The following is a 10229-nucleotide window of genomic DNA, read 5'->3' as shown; positions in this document are numbered from 1 at the left end:
CTTCCATCTTAACAAAAACAAAAACCAGGATATGACAATCCGTTTCCATTGAGCAGCTTCTTAAAGCAATTAAATATTGGAATTGATATTGGTTGGTATGGTTACCAATGCCGAATATGGACAATTCCTGGTGAATGTAGCTGTGGCGAATCTTGCATATCCAAGGGTAACTGTTGTATTGATTTCTTATGGTATAAATATCACCAATTTCAATCTAGTGCCAAACATTACATCGAGAGTGTGAAGAGTTTAACTAAAGGACAATCGTGTTTACCAATGTTTAGATATGTTCCAGATACGTCCCTTTGGTCTGGTAATCACTATATCATGGTTGATTCTTGCTTGCCAGGGGCCAATCAAACAGATGTTGATGGTTGTGAGAAGGCTACAGTAGTTGGCGAAAACAATAAGCCAGTTTATGGTAATGATCGTTACTTATATAAGAACTCAAACTGCGCACGATGTAATAATGTTTTTCTTTATCGATATGATTTCATGAAACTTTCTTGCAAGGTTTCTGTCTCGCGTACGAAGTATCCAGATCAATATTTATTGGCAGACACACCTTTTTATCAAGTCCTGCAGAAATACCCTTGGTGTGGATTAGTTCCTCAATATGAAGATACTATTTTGAAGTGTGAACCAAACAAATGTAGCACCACAGATGCAATATTTTGTCAAATCTTTTTAGGGTATTTCTTCAATCGAAAATATACAACTGAATCTACCAAAAATGTTTTTTGTGAAAAATGTCGTTCTCAGAATCTATTAGATGGTACAGTGAGAAAACCATGTAAGTCAATGCCTGATGGATGGTCCCTGGTCATCAATCTAAATAGTGGGATCAGTGATAACAAATGCGGTCTGAACGAGATCAAAATGGCAGGCGGGCTGTGTAGAGCCATCCAATGTGGTCAAGGGCAACGTCTTGTCCAAGGACAATGTCAACAAATTTGCCAGATTGGATACACATTCTCAACCACTGAAAATAAATGCAAACCATTACCGTGCAGAATGGGATTTGATAGACAATCGAACGGCAAATGTGAATGTTTGACACCTAAATTCATCGATTCTACTGGATATTGCAGAAGTTGTAATGGAGGATTTTCTCACTCATCAAAAACCCATAAATGCCAATCTTTCAGAAATACGACCACCGAACCAATCAAGTCAAATCAAACAAATACAAGACGGCCCATGGTCGACGGTGAGCGCCAAAACAATCAACAATCATTCCGATGCTTGGATCAGATCCATCAAGCAATTTCTTTATTCATCTTCTTCCAAATCAACACAAATAACAATGTCACCAACGAAACAAATTATTCAACACTTTTCAATTTTCTTCGCAGAAGTAATTGGAGAGTCTTGTATGAAAATCAAACTGTTTTCGTTTTGGAATCAACAGATTTTGAATCTGATTTAAAATGGAAGGAAAATCTCCTTAACGAAACACGTTATAACAAGCATATTGATAAAGCTGTTCTTACCACAACAATCAAATTTCATGATCAAATCATTCCAAATCAATATGGGTTCGATTTGACTAGATCTTTCAGTAACTACAGACTCTGTGGTAGATTCACTGACGAAGTTATTCACAATGCAAATCGAACTTGTAACATGACAAAAACAGTTGATTATAATCTGGATTCAAAACTAATATTCACAATACAGGATGGGATCGTCTTTGAAGAGAAAATCTACTGTGAGGCATTTCATTTGCACTCAACGTGTTCAAGACAAACAATATACCCATCAATCTATCAAATATCTCCAAATGGATCTTTACTGATTGAAGGGGAATCTCCAAAATCTGCAAAACAAAAAGTCTATCCCATTGATGAATATTTTCCACTTGCAGAAGGTTTTCAAATATGCATCGAAGCTATTCGCAGTGGAATGACTCAACAGGAATTTGATTGGTCCAAAACTGTTAAAAATGCAAAATATCATGTCTCGGTTATTGGAACATGTTTCAGCTTTTTTCATACCTCATGTTCCTCGTTACCTTGGCTGCAATAAAAAGCTTGAGAAACACTGGTGGTTTATATATTACTGTTCTTGTTGCCTTTTTGCTATTCAGTGATTCAATGTTCCTTGCTAATTTTCATTTAAGGAAAGGCTCTTTGTCTTGTACAGGGATTTTTGTGGTTTTGTATTGGTCTTTGGTCAATGTTTTGATTTGGAGTGGAATGGTCGCCATTGATATGATGTTGCAGTTTACCAAGAGATCTCTGTCAAGATCTGATCGAAAGGAATCGGTGAAGATGCTTCAAAGAGACTGCTTGCAACTATTGCGATCTCGACGATCATTTGTGGAACTCTGCTCATCTTAAAGGAATCTGATTCTATTGTATTTGAGTTAGATTCTAAATATTGTTGGTTCGGAAATTGGTATTGGTCTTTGGCATTTTATTTTATTCCAGCTTCTATTGAGTATTTTACATGTTTGTTGTGTCTTTGTTTGCTTTTGATTTCCATTAGAAAGAAGAGTAAAGAATCTCAAAAAACTCTTGGAAAAGGACAACATAAAGACGTTGGATTACTAAAAGTTGGAATTAAATTAATGCTCATTTTGGGAATAACAGAATTATTGGGTTTAGTTCAAATCAAACGAACTAACTTGACAGAAAATGAGAGTATTCTCAATGTAGTTTTTGGATTGGTTTATGACGTTTTACGATCTTTTCGAGGTGTGTTTATTTTCGCATTCTACGCGATGAACAAGAAAACAAAAACTGAATTTAAACAGCAGCTTTATGGGAAGAACAGGAAGAAGACTCAAATTGAGTTGAGTAAAACTAAATCAACGTCAATCACAGAGAAATGAAAACTTGGAAACTATAAACTATTAATGGGTTTACGATTCACGGCATCTGCAAAATTTCAAGATTTCGCGGGACTTAAGTTCGCTGATGACACATTTAAGTGATCAAGATTTTACGATTTCGTTCTTTTACCGCAATATTGTAAATACTTGTTGTAATTTGTTTCATAATCTTATTCTATCAATGATATATTGTAAAATTCTAACTTTTTCTATATATAGTGTTAAAGCACTTAATTTACATATCAAGATAAATTCTCTCAATTATTACTAGAGAGTCCATTTTTGGCTGAACTTTGTTTCATGATAATTTTGTCAAAGATGGAAAATCGGGTTGTTTTAGTCTATTTAAAGAAAAATAATCAAAAATTTCTAGACATTTTTACAAAAATCTTGAATTTAAAGGAAAAAGTCGGTGCTAGATTTATATTCTTGTTTATATGATTAGACAAAAATCACAGAAAAATCTGGAAAAATTGCATAAATGGCGGAATCGGCTAACCTATGAAACCTAACTTGAATGTTTTTGCCACCAAGGGATGAATTGAAAAAGTTTCTTTCCCAATTGATAACTTCTCAATCTCTCCTTCTTGCCCAACAACGTCAAAAGTCTGTAATCATGTTATGAATTCAAAACGAAATACTTTTAAATACTCTGGTCCAGCCTTTCGTTCCATTATAAGACTTGCATGTAGATTGTATTTACTCTGCATCATCTCAACAATTTCGTCTAAGGTAAAAAACAAATGCATTTATTAAAATCACAGGAAAAAATCAATAAATCACACGCGTGTGAAAATCAACATTACTGCACAGAATTTTTCTGTCGGCGTGTGGTTTTTGAAATCTTGAGTTTGATTTTTTTTTAGAGCTCTGAGCTCTTTTCAAAAATAACGAATGTTGTTAATGTTGCGAAACAAGTAGTCTGAATCGCAGACCTCTACAAAACCCCCAGGAAGTATAAGGAGCACGAATCCGTTAGTGGATGCTAGCAGCCTACGAAACATTTAATTGGATAAATTTCTGATTCGAATAGAAATAGGATTTGTTACCATGAAACCTTTCACATATTTTGTGATTTTATGTCACTTTAAAAGAAATTGAGTTCAGAGTTCAGAGCAATTATCATATTATACCTGGTTTGTTTTGCTCCAGTACTAACAAATATAGAGAACCATTTTTAGATAACAACTCCGGAACCAATGGGAGGAACTTATCAATCACCTATAAAATAAAATGGTTAAAGTTGTCCAAAGGGAATCAAAGCTACGAGCTAAAAATTGAGAATTATCCACCACCTAGAAGGATACATTCCATTCGAGAGAAAAACCTTCAGAAAGATGGTGCAAGATCTATCACTGTTGCTTTGGTTTTTGGGAAAATTCATTTTGTAATTTAAATAAAAATATATGTTGAGAATATAAATTTATATTGAGATTTTCTGACTGTAAAAGAGAGGATTCAAGGGGAGGCATTTACCTTTTTTAAATGAGTTAAGGTATTTCTTTTAAATAAAGAAGACATTACTCACCTCTCTTCCATTGACTCCACCAGCCCAAGATGCTGATAAATCATAAGTTCCTACCTATTGAATAGAAATTATTGTAATGATTTCTGCCTTTTCTAGGTTCTTTATTTTACTTTTTTCATTGTATCAAACATTACTTCTTTTTTAATATGCAGAAAATCAAAAAGAGAACAATAACAAACAGCATACATCAAATTTTTAAACAACCAAAAAAACAATAAAAATATGTTTACTAACCTCGGCTGAAGGTGTTACTACATATGGTGGATTAAAAATCAAGATGTCAACTTTGTTATGCAATCTTTTTTGAAAACTTCCAATCTGGAAATTCAAAAATAATAACAACATTTAATAAACCAGCTTTATTTGTAAACCACATTAAAAAAGTCTAACATAACCAAATAATATGGTTAAAGAGAGATGAATTAAAACAAGTTCAGAAGAAATAAATAGGAAAAATTATGGAATACAGTGGAACCTCTAATTAGCGGACACCGTCGGGGAATAGGGTCAGTGTCCGCTAATTAGAAGTGTCCGCCTTTTAGAAACCTGTTAATTATGTGCTCTAATTTTGGTATAAGGTACTATTAAGGGGTTAAGTATGTAACATTTTGATCCGTGCTTTTCTAGAGACACTAGGACATGGAAAAATTATTCAAGTGCAACAATTTAGTTTTTCATGAATCAAAGTAGTCTTGAGGTCCCTGTAATTTATCATTTTTATAACGTATGCAAATTCAACAACTGGATAAAGGGAGTGCTCCCAAGCTCTAGTCTGTGACCAGTAAGACCTCGAATGTCCGCAAATTAGAGAGGAAAAGTGGGGGTTTGGCCATTTTGTGCAAAAACTTTGTCCGCTTATTGGAGAGTCCCCTAAGTGTCCATCTTTTGGAAACTTTTTCACAAGGATTTGAATAGGAAATGGCCAGGGATATAAAATTGTCCGTTAATCACAGCCCTTTTTAGAGAGTTCGTTAATTGGAGGTTTACTGTATAGATAATAATTCAGGTACTTACCAAATTATCAGTTGTCACTTCAACAGCAACACCATTTTCAAGTGATGTCTTTCTTGTACAGTATGATGCATGGGAATTAATGTCACTTGCACTGTCGAATAAGTAAAATTCCTTAAGGAGGAATATACATGATATCCTAATTAGTAAAAGATCTACAATAGGAAGGCCTGTCTAACTGCGAACTGGTGAGCAAGGGTATAAAGTTTTGATCAGCGATTCCAACCTCTCTATTATTTCCATCTCTAAACGAGGTTGAAGGAATTAGATGGGGATTGTCAATATGAGATAAGTTTACAGTGTTGAAAAAAATATGTGTTTGTCAATTGAAACAAATGAAGAACTAATAATTTACCATTCCCTTTACGATTTTTCTTTCTCTAGGAAGGTTTTATCTTAAAAAATTAGGTACTGTATGTATGACACCTGAATAAATAAATATAAATATATATGAAATACTGTATCAAACTTACAAGCAGGCAATGTGTGGTGCAATATTCTTGGCAAGAAATGTTATGATAATCCCTGATCCAGGTCCCATCTCCAAGGCAATAATTGGCCTATGTGATAAAAAAAATGATTTTCATAAGGCATTTGCATTCTCAGGTTAGTTAAGGCAAGTCCATAACCTATTTCAATAATGACGTCCTTTGAATCTTACCTCTATGACATCAAAATCAGTTTTTGGCCAATATCTTGAAATCAGCTTAATTTAAATCTTTGACCCTGTGCACTTTCCGTGACCATCTCGTTAATACACTTTTTTTGAGAGCTATATATGAGAATTAAGTAACAATGGGAAGCGCTGGGGAAATTAAGAAATAGGTTTTGGACTTCGTTAACTCACCTGAGTTAGCTGCAAGAGGTTGTGTAATAAACTAAAGGTAGGATTTTTAATTGAACACACAGTCGCCGCAGCTCTGATCCTCTCTGCTCTAGCGGGTGGCGTGTCATGGCTTTGTTAACATGTCTTTATTTTGTGGGAAAATAAGAATCTGTTACAAATTTAGGAATGGGGGTACCTAGCATTTAATCAATTGATTTACTTAGAAATATTTGATTGATTGTTTGAAGAACAAAAACCAGCAGAGAGACGAGAGGAATTTTTGAAATAATAGCTATTTAACAATTTTAAGTTAAGTACTGTTTTTGTTGGATTGAGATTGCATCTTTTTCGATTGCATCTATTAAGAGAAATGTGTCTTCAGCTGGTTCATACACTCGATCAAAATCATTTACTGTTAAGTTCGAGAATGATGGTGTTTGAAAGTTTGACATTTCGCTGTTTTAACCAAATAACTTTTCTAGAAAAAGCACATGGCGAACACTTTCGATTTCGCAGCTACCATGTTTATTTACAATTTTTACAATTTATCCGTGTATTCTCCAGACTAAGTTGTTTAAACTTTGTATAAAATACTAAACTTTAAAATGATTTTAGAGTATTCTATGAATATTAAATTGATTGAATTTTCGTTTTAACTTTCTTCATGATAGTGTATACATACTTACATGATCTTTTGTATAATTTTTATGGTTCTTGACACTTACTTAAATGGTCCTGACTTTAGTCTTCTCCTCAAGCGCGAAAAGTGAAAATGGCGGACCCACAGCGGTGTTCTGGTGGTGTTGTTCTTCCAGGTTCTTCCAGAAGTTTTCTCAAAGGTTATTGCTGATTTACCGCTGTTTTCTGGTGTAGCTTTTGTGGTGAGGTAAAGATTTTGCTAACTAAATTTTTAAACAAAGCTTAGCTGATTGTATTTTTTGTCTAGTTGAATGTGTTTTCTACTTTGCCGATGCTGCCCATCCAATTATGTTTTACAGCCCTCAGTTTTGGAATGCCTATGGTGCCCAAATTAAAGATCTCAACCCGTTTAGTTCCTTTGTGTCGTCTTTAAAACGAAAAATTACTTCATAGTTCAAGTTATTTCTTAAACCATTTCTTAATATTTAGTAACATTCACTTGTATATATCCACCATTTTCGCGCCAATATCCCATGCCATTTGTAGCTAAAAATAGCTAATTTTAAATGTACATAATATTTTTAACGCTAGTTTATTATTACTACCTGGTGGCTTTGTGAACCTATAAAGGTTGTTTCACCAGGTAGGTTTTGTAAATTTTCTTAGGTAAAGTTCACAGGAAAGAAACTTCAATTTCAATTTCACTGAAAAACTAGCTATATATATCTTTGGGATGCTCATCATATCATCTACACTCAAACTCTCTAAAAAACTTGCAAGTTCAGTTGGTATCTTCTCGAAACTCAGACACTACGTTAATTATACTCAGTCAGGACCTCTTTGGTCTTTTTTAACATTAGTTCGGATAGAATAAAAACATACTGATCAACAAAACCAAACCTTCTGTCTTGCGTTTACTCTTTCCTTCCCAACAACTTTCGTTTTTGCTTATGTAGGTTTTAAAATCCACAAGTAATGAACCTCTTATAGCTTTATCTGAATAAATCTGGTTGAAAACCTTTTATCAGGTTTCATTCCGTACGTTTTTTATCCACGTTGTGAACCGGTTTCCCCGATTTCCCGATAATTAAAAATTGGAACTTTCCCGTGGGCGTGATTTGGCGTACCGCCATCGCAAAATATTTTTCGTGAAAATTTACCGTATTCTAACACTAATATAATCTAGATAGGAAACAAATATTAAATTTGATCTTTTTTTTCTCGTATTTCTAAATTTCAAGATAAAAAAAACTATCTACGAATTATTATTATTAACGGGCGTTGAATCGACATTGACATATTTAATGATGTCATAATCAATGCCGTGCATATTTTGTCAGCGCCGTGCATATTTTGTCAACATCCTTTTCATTGGATAAATACCACTAAAATATACAAGATAAGTAAACATAAATTTATCGCCCGCGAGCACGGCTTAGCTAAGCACACCTCTCTTATTCATTATCTAAGAATTGAAGCGGGCAAAGATTACCGTGCGGCTGATAGCAGACAAAGGTTTTTTTGAAGATATTTTCAGTTATAATCCAAGGTAGAACAAACTAAACATAGAAAGGGAGTATTTTTTAGTGCTCTATACGATGATCGGTATATTTTTTGAATTCTATGTTTAGATTTTTCTACCCAGCCCCGTTGCTATGTACGCGCGCCCTGTTGCTAAGACCTTTGCTTGAAATCGAAAGCGAAACCAAGATTATTTAGCGCACACTGCCGTTTGCGTAATATCGATAAAGTGAAATGAGGTCCTGACTGATTATACTAGCCGTATTGTATAAGGGTTGCGAAGCGATCCAGACTCCACCTCAATTCGCAAGTTGCTAGCAAATTAAGAGCCACTCTGATAAAACCACCACCCCAAACAAAAGATAGCAACTCAAGAAGATTTTTTAAATTTTAATTTTTTTTTCAAAACCTATCCTATCTTGAAGAGCTTTGAAAAAGAAAGAAAATGAGGGGTCATAGGCCTCCAGAGGATAAGTGGTTGTAAAGATATTCAAATTTTAGTGTCAAAAATTTGACTAAAAATGTCAAAAAAAAGGTTAGGAAAATAGCTTGGAAAAATTCGAAAAATGTGTCAAAAAAGAAAAGAATTTTTCCAGTCATGCTTCTTCAAATTTGCATATCTCTTTTTCTAGTGTAGCTAGAGACCTGAAATTTGGAGGGAGAATTCTTTGATGGTGTTAGAATATTATTATATAAAAATATTTGTAAAATATTTAGTATATTTATCAAAATAATGAAAGATATATCTTTTTTTGAAAAAAGAAGACATTGCATTGTTTTACTTTTGTTTTTGAAGAAAATTAGCTTGGAAAAGGATGAAATGAGTCAAAAAAGGTGGTAGAATCCATTTTCAAGGGGCCTCTGGAAATGGAGGAACAAAAACTTATGAATAGAGTAAAGAATAAGTTTTTCTGAAAAGACAAACCCCAAATGAAAAGAAAATCCATTTTGGCAGAAATAAAAACTTTTTTTTGGGACATTCCCGCCCATGCAGCAAAAGAAGCAAAAAAGTGAAAAAAACTACATGAAAATGAAAGAACTCAAATTAGCGAATGTGATTTTTGAATTCCTCACCCTTTTTCTGATAAACATACAAAGTTTCAGCCTTCAAACACATTATCCTCCGTTTCCAGAAACATTTGTTCAGCGATAGTTGCACATTTTTTTTCTCCCGTCGGCAAACAATTTTCAAAATGTTGCAAAACGTTCGGCATTTTACCAATTTGCTGTCTAGCCCATGTCTGCAGTGTTATATACCGCTGGAAAGCTAAGATCACGGGCTTTCATTTAGTAAAAACCGGAACGCTTTAGCATACATAGAAAAGGTTCAAACGGAATCGACGATCGAACCAAATCGAACGCAAACGACCGATTGAAATTTGATTGTCGAACGCAATCGAATCTCAATAGAAAATTACCGCAATTTTCAGATTCAATTGATATTCGATTGATGTTTGATTGCGTTCGATTGCGTTCGATTGTCGATTATTTGACTCCCGGATTGTTCATCGCATAATTTCTACGGGAAATCGAAAGTAATTTCATTCGGCTTGTGATGTTTGAGAGCTTGGATGTTGGGAACCTGCAAGAATAAAGCCAGACAATCTCAATCGAACGGAATCGACAATCGAACCAGTCGAACAACAATCGAACCAATCGAATATTACCCAGAATTTTGACCTTCGATTGAGATTCGATTGCGTTCGACAATCGAATTTCAATCGGTCGATTGCGTTCGATTTGGTTCGACTGGTTCGATCATCGATTCTGTTCGATTGAGATTGTCTGGATAAATCAACGCAACGAACAGGCTTTGACACACAACCTGCAGTAAACATGTGGGCCTGCATGATCTGCATTTTCTAGGA

At 34.3% G+C, this 10229-nt stretch overlaps 1 protein-coding gene across 2 annotated transcripts; it reads right to left on the bottom strand.

The window, feature by feature from the left end:
• Window positions 1–3231: 3231 nt before the first annotated feature.
• On the bottom strand, window positions 3232–6709 carry LOC136814265 (methyltransferase N6AMT1-like). 2 transcript variants are annotated; one of them, XM_067070786.1, is made up of 7 exons: window positions 6520–6709; window positions 5849–5935; window positions 5379–5469; window positions 4599–4682; window positions 4365–4418; window positions 3970–4057; window positions 3232–3563 (listed from the first exon to the last, which is right to left on the bottom strand). In XM_067070786.1, exons 1-7 carry the CDS (start codon window positions 6651–6653, stop codon window positions 3451–3453), a joined length of 651 nt encoding a protein of 216 aa, XP_066926887.1. In that variant the 5' UTR covers window positions 6654–6709; the 3' UTR covers window positions 3232–3450. The 2 variants fall into 2 exon arrangements, with proteins under 2 accessions (XP_066926887.1, XP_066926895.1); XM_067070794.1 differs by lacking the exon at window positions 6520–6709 and adding an exon at window positions 6223–6342.
• Between the last annotated feature and the right edge of the window lie 3520 nt (window positions 6710–10229).

This window comes from Clytia hemisphaerica, unplaced genomic scaffold, assembly GCF_902728285.1.
Source record: "Clytia hemisphaerica strain Z4C2 unplaced genomic scaffold, Clytia hemisphaerica genome assembly, whole genome shotgun sequence".
NCBI classification, from domain to species: Eukaryota; Metazoa; Cnidaria; class Hydrozoa; order Leptothecata; family Clytiidae; genus Clytia; species Clytia hemisphaerica.
This window is presented reverse-complemented; position numbering and strand designations above follow the sequence as displayed.

What these genes read in the sequence shown, in the direction of transcription:
- LOC136814265 (XM_067070786.1), bottom strand. Translation starts at nt 6,653, where the DNA reads ATGTCAAACTTTCAAACACCATCATTCTCGAACTTAACAGTAAATGAT. An exon ending in ATCTCAATCCAACAAAAACA is followed by an intron (nt 5,936 to 6,519) that starts GTACTTAACTTA and finishes TTTATCACATAG; the next exon opens with GCCAATTATTGCCTTGGAGA. An exon ending in AAGTGACAACTGATAATTTG is followed by an intron (nt 4,683 to 5,378) that starts GTAAGTACCTGA and finishes TTGAATTTCCAG; the next exon opens with ATTGGAAGTTTTCAAAAAAG.